Below are 16795 nucleotides of genomic sequence, written 5' to 3'. Positions count from 1 at the left end.
CGGCGGCGGCGGCTCTGGGCAGCTCCTCGGGATCGGCGTCCCCGGCCGTGGCCGAGCTCTGCCAGAACACCCCGGAGACCTTTCTGGAGGCCTCTAAGCTGCTGCTCACCTACGCCGACAACATCCTCAGGTTAGGGGTCGCGGGGTCGGACGGGGGTGTCGGAGTGGGCGGGACGCGGCGCCTGCTCGGACCGGGTCTGGGGGCGCCCGGCCCGCGCCCCGGAGAGCGGAGAGACCGGGAGGGACCGGGACTCGGGCTGGGCTCCGGTTCACCCGTCAGGGGCCTCGGGACCCTACCAGGCCCCACCCCCGCCCGCGAAGAGGAAGTTTCTTTGCAGTTGTGACTTGGCACCTGCTGTCGTGGTGCTCCGGGTGAACTCGAGGTCCCTGGGATAGGGCAGAGGCGGAGGGGAGGTGGGAAGGCGCGCCCCAGACGCCGCCTCTCATCTGGTTGTTAAGTGACAGGACATACACGGTGACAGCGTTTCATTCCCACTGCTTGGATTTTACCGACCCGAGTGGCTTACATTTCCACATGCTTATCAGAAATTAGTCACTGACAAAGCGATGTTTTCTTCCTATTTTGTGACTGTCCTAATAGAGCGCGATACTATTAAAGTGGGTTTTTAAATTTTTAAATTTTTTTCCTGCCCATTTTTGTTGATTAAAACATTTACTATAGTACTTTAAAGTTACAATTTTCATATTAATATCTGGATTCTCTTTTTCATCATGGCCTTTTAAATAAGTAAGAATTAGTGAAGATAATCACCTTGGATAAGAGTAATTTATTTTATTCTCCTATGTGCACTTCTAAAGCTCTAAGGGACCTTACAGATTTGGGGAATTGGAAGGCAAATTTAATTATTTATTTTAAGTAATTACTCTCCTCAGTTCTTCACATCAAATGGTGTGGTGTCTTGAGAATGGATGTGGTGGGTGGGTGAGGGAGACCTAGGTTAAAGGAGCTCCAGGTGCTTTAATGGTGTTACCTTTTTTTTCAGGTCACCATGATCATCTAGATTCTCTGTCCCAGTACCTGGTGCAATTGCTCTTCTAAGTGCTGGGTATATTGGCATGAAGTCTAAAAGGAAGTTCTTCTCAATTTCAAAGCTGTAGATAGATTTCACCAGTCCCAGTTTTTAGAGATATTAGTTACAAGGGCAGGTTTTAAGTCTGTGGCAGTAATATTGTTCATTTAGGTAATGCTAATGATTTTAAAAGTAAATTGCAAGGAAAACATATCGAGCCCTTCTTATGTGCAGCTTCTATGAGGGATCCAGCATGTGGCGTCTTCACAGCTACATAATTGTGACCCGTGTGGAGACTGCTTTCCTCCTCTGTGACACCTTCTCAACTCACCTTTTCTATCCTTAGAGTACAAGGATGCCAGCGAACACTATTAATCAGGCTGGATTGTCCAGAGCCGGTCATCTGGGACTTCCCATCTGGAAAGCCACCAAACTATTTAAACCCCACATTCAGAAAAGGGAAGTGGCCTTGTAAGGACCCACTTCTGCTTTCAATCTAGGGAAATCAAAAATGTTCAGATCAAGGGTTTGAGGAAGGAGACCTCTGTGTGCAACTGATGACTTTTGGCATCATAATCATCATTATGAATGCTTACTAAATTCCTAAAAGAAACTTGGCATGCTGTCAGTTCATGTTACCATCTTTACTCTGGCTTGTGTTTCTGATCGTGAAGAGTTTTTATCTAAAAAGGTAATTAGAAGTTTGGAACTTCTAAACATATCATTGGAGATGGTATGAAAAACTGCCCTTTTTAGTTTGTCAAGTACTAGTGGCCCTATCCTCATATTAGTATTAAAACTCCTTCAGGCTTTGGGGGCTGGGGAGCTACCTTTTTTTCCCATATTGAAGTCTAGTGACTTGCTAACCTCAACAGAAAAGCTCCAGGTCCCTTCTTGGTCCCCAGCCACACGGCATTACAGATCTGCTAATCTAACTTATTTGAGAGTATGGAAAAATTAAGGTCTTCTGTTCCCTTTGCTGTTTTGGGAAGTCCACTAGCATTAGAGGTAAGAGATCTTGTCTTGATATCCCTTCCTCCTACCTCAGCGTCTGACATAGTATTTTATAAAAAGAGTGCTGAAGCGAGAATTTCACTAGCAGATTTTTTTTTTTTTTTTTTTTTTGGGCGCTTGGCCGTGTGGGGGTCTGGACCCCTTGCCCTTGTGTTTTCAAATTTTTTTTTTTTTTTGGGCGCTTGGCCGTGTGGGGGTCTGGACCCCTTGCCCTTGTGTTTTCAAATTTTTTTTTTTTTTTGGGCGCTTGGCCGTGTGGGGGTCTGGACCCCTTGCCCTTGTGTTTTCAAATTTTTTTTTTTTTTTGGGCGCTTGGCCGTGTGGGGGTCTGGACCCCTTGCCCTTGTGTTTTCAAATTTTTTTTTTTTTTTGGGCGCTTGGCCGTGTGGGGGTCTGGACCCCTTGCCCTTGTGTTTTCAAATTTTTTTTTTTTTTTTGGCAGCTAGCCAGTGTGGGGATCTGAACCCTTGACCTTGGTGTTATCAGATTTTTTTTTTTTTTTAAACAGTGATACTTTTAGCTGTTCACACTAAATCTCAAGGGAAAATAATACTTTTGGTTAAGTTTTAAATTTCTGATTTGGATGATAGTTATCCTATCCCCCAACTAACAGTCTTAAATCTAAATAAATTATAGAACAAAATGTTCTAATTTGCTTGCACAAGATGCCATGGATTTGGATCTTTTACTTTTTTTTTCAATTCACTGACTTGTAGATAAAGATGAGTTGTCCTCAGTAAGATCTGCTTTCTCAAAAATCTGTAATAGCTGAACTGACATTCCACTTGGATTCCTTAGATAATTTGCTCCATTCATTCTTTTAAAAATATGTTTAATTTTACACTAATTTCCTATGCGTACCTCACACAAACTTCACTAGGTGTGACTGGGAAGAGCCAACGATGGAAAGAGGTTTCTTCAGAGAACATAAGTGTATTTGGGAGAAAGACAGGTATGGAAACAGCTGCAGCGTAAAGTCTAGAGAACAATTCCAAGACATTTTTTTTTTTAGCACTTATGTGAGGAAATAGCAAAGGGATCTGACACGGGACAGATTTGAGAATAGAGGTGGGGCCAATTGATGGAATAGCAAATATATATCTGAAATGATCGGTGAGGGAAAGCAATTATAGTTTCTAGAGTCGAAGAGCAGCATAATGAAAGAGTTTCATGTAGAATAATAGTGTAAGAAGACATAAAGTTTTGACTCCAGTTGTGACGCTGTTGTGTAATCATGAGTGTGAATGTGAGTGGAATGGAGAAAGATGTGTAGTAGGTGGGGACTGGCAGTTCTCAATGAGCCAGTCTCTCAATGATTTGATGCAAAGAGTGGAACTGGTAATGGGAAGAGACAGAATTATCAAAAGATAACTTCAGATTTCTAATGTACGGTACCATTGACACTTGGAGAAATTGAAAGAGGGTAGTTCTCTGAGGACTGGTGAATTTGCTGGCAGCTTGTGTGGTGGAGAGTATAAGCTTGATAATCACACCAGTGGGCTTAAATCCTAGTCACCTATTTTCTAAGTGTGGTCATAGGCCATTTATATAAAGTTTCTGATCTTCAATTTCCTCATTTGTAAAAGGAAGAAAAATACTTACAGTATAAAATGGTTGTAAAACTTAGAAATACAAGGGTACTTCAAAAAGTTCATGGAAAGATTAGCATTATCTTTTAATTCCATTTTTCCATGAACTTTTTTAAATTTACTTATTTATTAAGAATATTCATGAGATACAAAGCTAGTTGTCTCCCCTTCTGCCCATGTTTCCATGAACTTTTTGAAGTACCCTCATAAATAAAGGATCTGACACATAATATATAGCTGCTGCTGATGTGATCTGTGTTACCATTTTTCAGTTTTTCATGCTAAACAAACTAGATTTGGTGCACAAGTTTTGCTTGTTGTCAACAACAGAGAATGGTAGAGTTAGAGCCAGAGATGGTTCCCATACGATTCTTAATGTATATAGATGTTCTTGAAAAATTTAGGTGTATCTCAGAATAATGGATTTTCAGGAGGACTAGATATAATTTTTTAAAAATGACCTACAAGTCAACTTTTATAATTAATAAAAAAATACAAATTATAGGAAGTAATCATACTAAACTTTCATTTACATGAACCCTTTCTGGGATTATGCATTTTAAAGAGGAAGAGGGCTAGCAGATGATCAGATATATTTCTCGGAGTTTCTGAAATTCTGAAATAGAGATGAGCATCAAAATTTTTTTCTGAGATGCCTACTGTTACTATGTCTTGGGGTGGCCAGTTAGCTTGATTGGTTAGAGTGCAGTCTTATAACACCAACATCATGAGTTCAGATCCCTGTACAGGTCAGCCACCAAAAAAGTTCTAACATGTCTTACAATCTTAGAAATATGGTAGATTGTGACTTTTGAAGTGAAAAGTATGACTTTTTCCTATCATTCAATATTTTAAAAAAGACCAATTTTCCATAAGTTAAATAATTTAGTAGATAAAAACAACATGGGAGTAAGACAGGGGAACACAAAAATATGTTCAAAGTGATGGCTGAGTGTGAGGTACAAGAAATTTTGCTGCCCCTTTAAGACCTCATTCATTTAACATTATCAACAACCAAAAAAATAAAAATAAAAAATCCAAAGCAAAGTTGCAAAATAATTTCTAAGGAGCAAGATAAATGTTACAAGTTACAGAAATAGTTAATGGACAGCAGAGATAGGAAAAAGAAAAAAAAAACACGTCAAAGGGTTACAGCAAAAACTGAGAATAGTCTGCAGAAAAAATTTAAAGGAAGATGAAGATCAAGCAAAAATAAAGATGATCCTTAGAGATATTTTAGACACTGCAGGATGAAGAGTGTGGAAATGAGCTCAAGGATAGTGGACACACTGGGGTGATGCTGAAAAATTAAGAGTTTAAGAAAGTGTCTGTGTGGCACTTTTACATGGTCAGGAAACAGATGATGGGTTTGAGGTCTAATGGCTCTACAGCCAAGTTCTCTAGGTCTTTGAGGGCTTCAGGGACAGACTTTTCGCATTATCTATGCTCAAGCCCATGGCCAGTCTGCTGAAAGTATTCAATAAGAGAAAGATAGGATTTGGGGGAACTAGACATGACGATGATTGCTGTACCCTGTTTGTGGTATGCTTATAATGAGAAAAACATGATATATGAGGTCCAGAGATGATGTAAAAAGATAGAAAATTGCTCGCTAGGAACTCAAGAAGAAAATCTAAACTATATAGGAACAGTTATATTGCAACAATGACATCAAAATAACAAGTTATAACAGAACAACTAGTGTAAGTTTTATAAGAATTTTTAAAAAGTGGTAAAAGAGGGTAGAAACACTAGAAAATAAAGCTCAGGTGAAGACTCTGAGATCTCTTGTAGAGATCTGAAAGCTGTTGGGAAAAAAATTGGTATAAATAGCTCCAGTAGTTTTGAACCAGTAGGATATATCATCCTGGTGGTACTGACATGTTGATCACCCTGTGGAGTGTGTTGCCTACAATGAAAAGATGCCTCATTTATCTATAACTAGCTTTGATAAATGTAGGATTATTTTATAGGCTAATGGTTTTTGCTTAAGTGGTAAGAAAGAGAGGCACACTTACAACACAGTGTGGCACAGAAGCCAGGGATGTTGAACATGCTTCAGTGAACAGGGAAGCCCCCCTACAAATGCCCCAAACATCAGTAGTGCTGAGATTCAGAAACCCTGATCTTATGTATAGAATAAAAGAGTAGAAGATAAGTATTTCTCTGTGTTTCTCAGCTCACTATGATTTTTTTAATTGTGACAACAGTGTTTTTGTTTTTAATTCCCAATCCTTTGTGGACATATAATTTTTGTGAAATACAGGGAAGTTTGATGACAATATCAAATTGCTATAACAATTACTGAACACTCTCAATTTCTGCACTTCTCATGGATGGGTAGCAAAGAGTTTGTAAATCAGCACCAACCTGTGGACATTTTGAATAGCAGTATTTAGAGCTTTTGTCTCTGAATATTCTGTAATAAGCTTGTGTAAGTTTTGAAATTAGGGAAAAGGTTTAAAAAGATTTATTTCATATCTATGACAATTTGGCAATAGGGAGTTGTTTGATGGAAAACAAATACAAAATTTGTTAAACTTGCAAAATTAAAATATTTGGTTTTGGGGTTTGTTTTTATATCAGAATATCTAGGGAACATGTACAGTTAGGGCATGGATGGTAAATCCTAGCATTTTCCTGCTCCCCATTCCACATGCCTGACAGATGGCCTCAGCACTCCTTCCTATAGACCCCTGACACAGCTTCAAAATCCTTCATAACATAGTGCTTATGGAAGTCAGTACCATTTTAAGGCAGTTGATACCAGATATGAAACTTACCATCCTAGACTGTGTTCTTAAGTTGTTTTAAGTGTAATGCTGTGATTATCTTAACTTTGTATTTTCTTTCTGATTTTTTGAAAATAATCTTTCTGATTTATCAAGTTTATTAAAAATCTCAAAACAAATCTTTTTGTGTGCTGTTTAGTTAGCCCATGTATACTATTCAAAATCTTAGTTATGGTAAAAGAGATCTATATCTTCCTTTTATTTTATTACTGTACTTGCTGTGTCAAAAATATATCTTGAATGAAGCAGAATTTATGGTAAAAACAATCCTTGGTCTGAGGAAGAAAGAAAATCAAGTGACTGTAAAGGTATACCTAGGTTCATGTTTGTCAGAAGTAAAGTCTTCATGGAACAATGATCTATTTTTATATAGCTTTTTAGTGTATTTTATTAATTTATTTCACAAATATTAACCACCATCTAAGTGCCAGGCACCATTCTAGATGATAGGGATCCATCAGAACAAAACAGGCAAGATGTTCTGCTCCTTCTCTTGAGCTTACATGGATTTTTTTTTCTTTTAGAAACCTAAAAGACTCATAAAGGTATCTAGCTTTAACAGCACAGAATTAAAATGTTACATGGATGTTCCTTATAGGAGCATTAATATTGTCAGCTGTGAAATTAAACAGTGAGTTTGTACTAAATCTATACTGAGGTATGAATCACAAAATTGGATTACTTTTCCAGACTGCTTCCTCTTTCTTTAAAGTTGGAGTCTGTATGAGGGTACTTCAAAAAGTTCATGGAAAGATTCATATTATCTTTCACTTCTGTTTTTCCATGAACTTTTTGAAGTACGCTTGTACTACCATGTAGGAGTGTAGCCAGTGTAAAATGTGAAAAGGAATGCAAAAATACTATGAAAGATATAAATTCTATATAATCAAACTTTTTTTTTTTAATCAGAAACCCTAATGATGAAAAATATAGATCTATCCGGATTGGAAACACAGCTTTTTCTACTAGACTCTTGCCTGTCAGAGGAGCCGTTGAATGTTTATTTGAAATGGGCTTTGAAGAGGTAAGTATGGTCAAGGGTTTCTCTCCCAACGTCATGTACAAAGCAATCATTATAGTGTTGGTGAATAATTGTTTGAATAAGATAGTATTTTTTTATTAATTGGTCATTTTGAGAATCTGTAGAACTAGTTATTTCTTCACTTATTAGACATTTAAAAATTATAGTAAATACACTTTAAAATCATAGTAAAATATAACAATTCTCCACAGGGGCAATTCTTACAAGTCTCAGTCCTTTAGAATAAGAGAAGGTCAAACATGCAATCCAAGGAGCAAATGTGGTTCCCTTTAGATTTTTAGCAAACCCTGGTTTGTGAGCACACATGAATACTAATAGGGTCTAACCACCTGTCTCTAGTAATAAATAAATAAAAAAGATTCTGAAGTAAACACAGAAAAGCTGGGTTGTGTTCCCACACAGAAGGGTTTTCTTCTGTAACAGGAGAGGAGTCTCAGTGTGGTTTTTTGATACTATTTCAAGAGATAAGCTTGGTGTTTCCATCTTCTGGAATCTTGTGGCATAGTTTAATATTATGATACAATGAAAGTAGTTATCAAGATTGTGGATTTTCTTTGTTTATATCCTTAACTATTTCTAGTTTGTGGAGTATTAGAAGAAGTTGAACCACATTATGGAGACTCAGTAATAAGTAGCATTCAGAACTGGCAGTTGTGGAAATCATTAAAGAGGTGCCACATTGCTGTAGGATGCACTTTCCTTCCTGCCTCTCTGCTTCCCTCCCCAGAGTGCATTCCAGGCCCTGTACTGAAGTGAACTAAGCAGATCTTATTCCATCTCACATGGAACCTGCATTTTAATAGGTTAAAGAGTAGACGTGAAAGCAAAGGTGACAAATGCAAAGATGAAAATAAGACAGGATAATAAAATAAAAAGCAACTAGAGTGGCAGGAAGCTACATCAGTATGAGTGGTCAGGGAAGGCCTCTGAGGAAATAACATTTTTCCTTCTTTATCCATGATGTTGTCTGCCTTTCTTAGTGCTGCTCCACTAACAGTATGAGATCAAATGCTGTATTATTAGTCTATTTCTGTTGCTTATAACAAAATTACCTAGAGCTGGTAATTTATAAGGAAACAATATTTATTGCTTACAGTTTCAGAGGCTGGGAAGTCCAAAGTCCAGGGAACACATCTGGTGAGGGTCTTGTTGGTGGTGATAGTGACACAGGGGTCTCACATGGCAGAATGGTGGAGCAGTGAGAGAGAGACTCTCAAGTGCTCTCCTTTTAAAGTCCCCAGAACCACACCCATTACCACCATTATTAATTCATTCACTAGGGCATGGTCCCCAGAATCTAATCACCTCTTCAAGTCCCCACCTTTCAAGTACCATGAAAGATTTCCCACCCTAAACAGTTACAGTGGGGATTAAGCCTAAGTGAATTGGGGGGGGGGGGCATTCGATCTACAGCATTCTGCCCCTAGCCCCTCCCAAATGCAGGTCTTTTTCACATACAAATACATTCATTTCATCGCCAAAGTCTTAACTTGTTTTAACTCAAAAGTCCAAGGTCTAAAGTCCCATCTGTAAAATCTAAACAAGTTGTCTACTTCCAAGATACAATGGTGGGACAAACATAGGGTACATATTTCTTTTTAAAAAGGGAGAAATAGGCCAAAAGAAAGGGGTAACAGTTACTAAACAAAGTCTGAAACCCAGCAGGGCAGAAATTAAATCTCAAAGCTTGCTAATCGTGTACCTTGACTCCTTTTTTGACATTCTTCACACACTAGTGTGGGGATTGGGTCACAAAGTCCTCGGACAGCCCTGCTCCTGTGGCTTTACTGGTCTTTGGCTTTGCTCTAGCTCTCACAGGCTGGTGTTGCACATTGGTAGCTCCACAATTCTGGGGTCTCCATGGTGGTCCCGCTCCCACAGCTCCACTAGGCATGGTGCTGATGGATCTGCTGCAACTATGATCCTACATTTCCGCTCAGAATTGCTCTAATGAAAGCTGTATGTGGTGATTCCATCCCTGTGACAGATCTCTTCCTGGGCCCCCAGGCTTTTTCATACATCCTGTGAAATCAGGGTAGAGGCTTCTGCTGTATACTGGATGCCCTCCCCCCCAATCTCATCAAAGCTTAATTCTCACTGTAACTGTAACTGTTGAGGGTGGGAAATCCTATTATGGTAACTGAAAGGTGGGGCCTTGAAGAGGTGATTAGATTGTAGGACCATGCCATAGTGAATGAATTAAAAATGGTGGTCATGGGTGTGATTTGGAGGGTTTTCAAAGGAGAGTGAATGAAGAGGTTAGTCTCTCTCTGCTTCTACCATCTTGCAATGTGAGGGGTCTCTGTTGCCATCACCAGATGTGTTCCTTCAACTTTGGACTTACCAGCCTTGGAAACTGTAAGCAATAAGTTTTGTTTTCTTATAATTACCCAGTTCCAAATATTTTGTTATAAGCAACAGAAACAGAATAATATACAGCTCCAAAGCCTTCACAGCTCTGGAATTCTGTGAACCTGTAGACTTAACACCACATAAACTTTGCCAAGGCTTTCAGCTTGTATTTTCCAAAGCTGTGGGTCCATCCACACCTGGGGCCAATTTAGCCACAGCTTGATCAGCCAGAGCAGCTGAGGTGCCCCTGCAGGAGGCAAATTCCCAAGGTGGTCCTGGGCAGCAAGCACATGGAGGGCACCACAGGCCTATTTCCTGAGACCAATTCTGTCTCCATCCCTCCTGGGCCTATAATGGAAGAGGAAGCCTTGAAGATCTCTGAAAAGCCTTCAAGGTCTTTTTTCCCTTCTCTTGATAATCCCCTTCTTCAGTACTAAACTCCTTAGCAAATGGGCACAGGGCTGCACCATTGTATTTTTCTTCTGAGAATGCTCTCTGCTTCTCTACCACACGGCCAGGCTGCAAATTTTCTAAATCTCTACACTCTGCTTCCCTTTTAAATTGTGGCTTTAAGTCATGCCTTTGCTGCCATAATGCAGGGTAGGCTGTTACAAGTAGCCATGCAGCTTCCTGACTGAATGCTTTGCTGCTTAGAAATTTCTTCCATCAAATATCCTGGGTCAACATTTTGAAGTTCCACATTCCATAAAGTTTTAGGGCATGAACAGAATGCAGCCAAGTTCCTTGCCAATTCATAGCAACAGTGGTCTTTGCCCCAGTTTCCAGTAAGTACCTTTTTATTTACATCTGAGATCTCCTTAGAATGGTTTTTATAGTCCATATTTCCATAAGCATTCTGATCACTACCATTTAACCAGTCTCTAAAATGTTAAACATTCTTCACCAGTATCTAGGCTTTTCCTACCCTGTTCTCCAAATTCTTCCAGCCTCTCCTGAACACCCAGTTCCAGTGCTACTTCCACATTTTCAAGTACTTATTACAAGAAACACTCCACTTCTCTGGTACCAATTTTCTGTATTCGTTTCTGTTGCTTATAATTACCCAGAAGTGGGTAATTTATAAGGAAATATTTATTGTTTACAGTTTCGGAGGCTGGGAAGTCCAAACTCCAGGGAAACACATCTGGTGAAGGCCTTGTCGGTGATGACAGTGACACAGGGGTCTCACATGGCAGAATGACAGAGCAGAGAAAGAGAGACTCTCTCGTGCTGTCCTTTTAAAGCACTCCGAACCACACCCAGAACACCATTATTAATCTATTCCCTAGGGCATGGTCCTCAGAAACTAATCACCTTTTCAAGGCCCTGCCTTTCAAGTACCATAAAGGATTTCCCATCCTAAACAGTTACAGTGGGGATTAAGCCTCAGTGAGTTTGGGGTGGCATTCAATCTACAGCAGATGCCCCCATATTTGGTTTTAAACCATATGTCTGGTTTTTCCTGCTAGGCCTTATTATAAATGTGAGGAGTTTGTTTTCTAATATTGGTAAAGTCATTGTGTTCTAATTTGTGCCAGTCCATCATGTATGTAATTATGATAGTTGTTGAGATGTTCTCTGTTTGCTCATCCCTTTCAGCCATTTGTGCAAGCTAGTGGTTTTTGGTCTCTGTTCAGTCTAAGATGGAGTCAGTTATAGCATCATGATTAAGGTCGTACAGTTTGAATCCCCACTCTGCAAGTTCTTCTGTAGCATCAGGAAGGTTATTTAATAACTTCTCTGAGCCTTTATATTTTCAAGTAAAAGGTGGGACTAAACTTATACCTACTTTTCAGGGTGGTTGTGAGAATTACTTGAGACAATGTATGTAAAATGCTTAGCAACAGTACCTAGAATACATAAACAGGATAAATGGTAGTAGTCTTTTTTATAGTTATTATGGATAATATATGGAGCTTGCTGGCCTCTTCCAGCTTTTTAAAAAAGATTTATATGGAATTGATTTTCATGTCATTATTGAGTAATGTCTTGGTTAGTTGATATACATCTGCCATCACCAGGGAAATAAGGTCATTCTCAATTGTGGAGTTAATTTAAATGCTGATGATCTGCTAGTCTATATCAACTGCATGTTGTAAAAACTTTTTATCTCATTTGCAGTTGGCAGAATTACTCTTTTAACAGTGTTGGTTCTCAGCACCTTGAAACTTGATTGAATATATTTTCATGTCACTTTTTTTCTTGTTTTGTAGTTTGCTGACTGTTTTACATTTCGGGTTTTATTGTAATGTTTACTTTATCTTATAGTACTCTGATCATACTATGGGTATTCATTAAATGAAACACTACTTGAAGACTTGATTTTTATTGTTATTTGTTTTGTATTTGGACCACCTTTCTATAATTGTTAACAATCCATAACTCTGAATTGACTATCAGGATGTACTTTTTGTTATCTTGGAAATATTAGTGGACCCCATACACAGACTTGTATCTTTTCTTTAATGACTTGAGTTTAGAAGATTTAAAGGATGTTATGTGACTTGTTACAATATTAGTTTTATGTGATCCCTGATCCATTTGTATAACTGTATCTCTACTATCATAATTATTTCATAGAGAATAGTCGTATGATATACTGTTGCGAAAAGATAGAAGTTTGCATTTTTGCAACTTTTATGAGGTTTCTGACTTATTATTCCTGAAAGATCATATATATTTTTAAAGGTTCTCTGAACCACATTAAATAGGATAAGCATCATATGCTATCAAGGAGACAAATTTTCTGGTTTATGTTTAGGCATTATATACCTTTGACTGTATAAGAAAGTTCCCTAATGGTAAGAAAACAATATAATTGTTAATATGATACATTCTAAAGTATGGCCTCATTTTATATATATTTTATATATATAGGAATGACTGTCAGTATAAAGGAAAGGTTAAAATTTTTCTTAATTTTACAAATTCCAGGGAGAAACACATCTTATCTTTCCTAAAAAAGCTTCAGTGGAGCAGCTCCAAAAAATTCGTGATCTAATTGCCATAGAGAGAAGTAGCAGATTGGATGGATCAAATAAGAGCCACAAAGTAGAATCATCTCAGCAACCTGCCACCAGTACCCAGCTTCCTACAACACAGTCTTCAAATACTAATGGGTTAACCCAGCATTCGGGGAACCATCAAGGGCAGTCATCAAATCCACCATCTGCTCCAGTGGTAATGTTAGAATTAAACCTTTCTTAACTGTTCCTTTCAAATGTTGAAACAGCAAAAGCTTTGTAATATGTTATGATTTATTCCTGAACTTATGCTCCCGATATTCTTAGTTCTTACAACTCTAACACATCCAGATTTCTTCAGCTCTTTAAAAACTTGTCAAATTTGTCAAAAAAGTGGGAAAAGTGTCTTTTATTTAAATTTTTAAATCTTGTGGCTTATTGCTTCTGAGACAACTTAAGTTTTGTTTAACATATCATTTATAAATGTATCTGTTGCCTACAAATTAGCATATGTCTTTAACCTAAAACAAAGTAATGTATTTGCTGAACAAGGGTATGGCCATCAAATTAGTAGATTTCTTCTACTGCATTGACTCTTCTGATCTAAATATTACCTGCTGTCATTCACCATGAAGATTATTAATTCCAACAGCCCAACCATTATCAATACTTTAATTCATAAAAAAAAATCAGCTTCTTTAGGCTTAATGCAAATAAGAATACATCATTTGCTGGTAGTGGATGCTAGAAAATTAGTGAAGTTTAGTTATTAGCATACATAGATATATACTTCTGAAGAACTGAAATCAAACTTCTGATGTTTTACAGGCATTCTTGGTGAACTTAAATGATCCCATTTAATAGGAAATTCTTCTGTTTATAAAAATAAAGAGGTCCTTAAGTATATTCTTCTCCTAAATTTTCACTATCAGAAAAATTTTTGTGATATTTCTATAGTAATTTCATCAGTAGTCAACTTAAACTCATATCCATTTATTTTAATTTTGATAGAACACCTCGTCAGTCTCCTCCATACTGCAGAACTTTATACAATTGGCCCTCTGTATCTACTGGTTCTGTATCCGTGGATTCAACCAACCACTGATCAAAAATATTCTTTAAAAAAAAAAAACACCAAAAACTAATAATAAATAATAATACAACCAAAATAGTACAAATTTTAAAAAACATGCAGTATACAAACTATTTACATCATATTAGGTATTATAAGTAACCTAGAGATGATTTAAAGTATATGGGATGATATGCATAGGTTATATAAAAATATTATGCCATTTTATATCAGGGACTTGAGCATCCTCAGATTTTGATATCTCTAGTGGATCCTGGAACCAATCCCCCATAGATACAGAGAGACATCTGTATATAGTAAATTATTAAATCCACCCTTAACTTTCTCTAGCTGAATAATTCTAGAGCCTGTAATCGCTTCTTGATAGTCAAGTAATGAGCAGTCATTCCTTAGTCTAGGCTGGGAAGGCCTAAAGCTTTTCCTTACAAAATAAAAAATAAAGGTGGTAGGGGGTGACAAAAGAAGAGACAGACAATGTTTTTGCCTGTTTATGTAATTCTTATTGAGTGGTTTGCTAACTTTTTTCATGAAAAGTTAACCCCTCTAAGATACAGTTTTATGACTCAATTAGCTTAAGTTAACCTATAAATCTTTAAAATATTTTCTCCTCTTATTACCTTCCCAGTCTTTGTTTATAATAATGATAAACACAGCTAGTGTTCTGAGAAATTGTTACTAGATACTATTGGACCAAATAATAATGATACTAAATGGCTGTGGGCATCAGATGAGGTAGCATATGTGAAAAGCTTTGTAAATTGTAAAGAACCTTAAAGGTTTGCTCTTAGTAATAATAATTCTTTTGGCAGAGTATCAGATCTGCTTCATTCAGTACAACATTGTCACAGAGTCACAAAAGTGGAACTACTTAACTCTAAAGTGACAGAATAATAACTGTCTTAGAACAGTGGTTTCCACTCTTTTTTGTTTGTACATCTTATCAGTGATAAAATGTTGAGCACATAACCTAGAGTATATTTATTGATAAATTATATATTTTTATGCTAGTATGTTTTGTACCTTATGCAATAGTCATTTAAAAAATTAAAGGGTGGAATAAAAAGTAAATCTAAGAAGCACTCCATTAGATTCTTGTGCCTCCTAGGGAGCATGTGCATTCCATCTAGGAATCCTTGGTTCTTCTTCAGTGTTGTAGTTAGGTTGATGTATTAGTCTGTTTCTGTTGCTTATAACAGAATACCTGAAACTGGGTAATTTATAAAGAAATGAGGTTTATTTCTTACAGTTTTGAAGGCTGGGAAGTTCAAGGTTCAGGGAACACATCTGGTGAGGGCCTTCTTCTGGGCGGGAACTCTCTACAGGTCCTGTGGCAACCAGGGTGTCACATGGTGAAAATGAGAGCTAACCTTCTCACTTGCTCTCCTTTCGAAGCCATCAGAGCCATACGCATTACTCCATAAATGGATCAATCACTTTTCAAATACCATAATTAGATTTCCACCCTCTTAACACTGTTACAGTGGGTGTCAAGTTTCCAATACATGAACTTTTGGTGGACATATTTAATCCATTGCAGTTTACATAGATACAGCAGCTCACTTAACATCTTTGTTTTGAACACATTTTCTTAAGAGGTTTTAATTATAGTGTTAGAATATATCTTTAAAATTCTCTTTTTCTTTTGTTTAATTGCAGTATTATAGTTTAAAATGCACACTGCTAACCAGTCTTACAAAAAGACTGGTTTTATTATACAAAATATCTTTTTCCTGGACTAAGTAGTATTTTGTTAGTGTCTGGCTTAGGAAATCCACTCACATTTTCAGACCATTCTTTAACCTTCTTCCTTTTATTGATTCTTAGCCTTGAAATTCAGATATAGTTTGAGGTCTGTAAAATCCTGTCAATCACCAGAAAACCTCTGGACACTATACTAAAAATAAAATGTCATTCTATTGCCAAAACAAATTTTAGAAGAAAGTAAACTTTCTCAAAGATGTATGCTATTAGTAGGCTAGTATATATCAACTCTTACTACTCTAGGCCTTGAGACAAAATATCTTTTTCTGTATTTCCTAAAGGAGTTGAGAGAAATTAGAATGAATTTTGTTTTTTATAGATAACTCTTGGTTATGCATGGAGCACTAGAATACACATTTTTTTTTTTAAGTATTTTGTTTACACTTCTATCACTATTAGTTGCTATATTACAGAACTTGGCAATTATTTTCTCCTGCCTTGCCCATTTTGAGTGGGGATACTAACTGGGAATTGAAATGGACCAAAGTCAGGGAACAAGAGAGAGATTTTAAAAAGCATTTAACCTATATATAAACTAGATAAATCCTGGTGAACACTATAACTATTCTGTTTCTTTGGTTAAAACTATATCCGTAAAATTTTGAAATAAACGTGAAAATAATAGTCACTAATGTTGAAGTTTGCCAATAAGCTTTTTCTTTAAGATATAAAATACTAGAATATATTGGTGCTCAATAAATGGGAGCAGTGGTGGTTAGAGAGTTACTTTGCTGCCTTTTCTGGACATTTTATGTAAATAGAGTTATATAATATGTAGTCTTGCTTCTGGCTTCTTATACTTTGTGTAATATTACTGAATAGTATTCCATTGTAAGGATACTACATTTTTATCCATTCATCAGTTGATGGACATTTGGGTTGTTTCCCCTCCTTGCCTATTATCAGTAATCCTGCTATGAACATTCATGTATAAGTCTCTGTGTGGACATATGTTTGCAGTTCTCTTGGGTAGTTTCCTTGAAGTAAAACCACTGGGCTGTATGGTAAGTTTATGTTTAATGTTTTAAGAAACTTCCAAGCTGTTCTCCAAAGTTGCTGCACCATTTTACATTCTCTCCAGCAGTGTGCGAAGGTTCCAATTTCTTAGTATCCTCACCAACATCTGTTATTGCCTTTTTCATTATAGCCATTTTAGTG

At 37.1% G+C, this 16795-nt stretch overlaps 1 protein-coding gene across 2 annotated transcripts in view; it reads left to right on the top strand.

Moving 5' to 3' along the window:
- The first annotated feature begins 7 nt into the window (after window positions 1–7).
- Window positions 8–16795, top strand: part of NGLY1 (N-glycanase 1) — a 54760-nt gene continuing 37972 nt past the window's right edge. For both annotated transcript variants that reach the window (XM_008586749.1, XM_008586750.1), the window contains exons 1-3: window positions 8–130; window positions 7336–7450; window positions 12755–13000. In XM_008586749.1, the coding sequence (XP_008584971.1) occupies window positions 7436–7450; window positions 12755–13000 (261 nt within the window). In that variant the 5' untranslated portion in view covers window positions 8–130; window positions 7336–7435. The remainder of the gene's footprint in view (window positions 131–7335; window positions 7451–12754; window positions 13001–16795) is intronic.

The sequence above is a fragment of the Galeopterus variegatus genome, unplaced genomic scaffold (assembly GCF_000696425.1).
Source record: "Galeopterus variegatus unplaced genomic scaffold, G_variegatus-3.0.2 Scaffold4101, whole genome shotgun sequence".
Classification (NCBI taxonomy): domain Eukaryota; kingdom Metazoa; phylum Chordata; class Mammalia; order Dermoptera; family Cynocephalidae; genus Galeopterus; species Galeopterus variegatus.
This window is presented reverse-complemented; position numbering and strand designations above follow the sequence as displayed.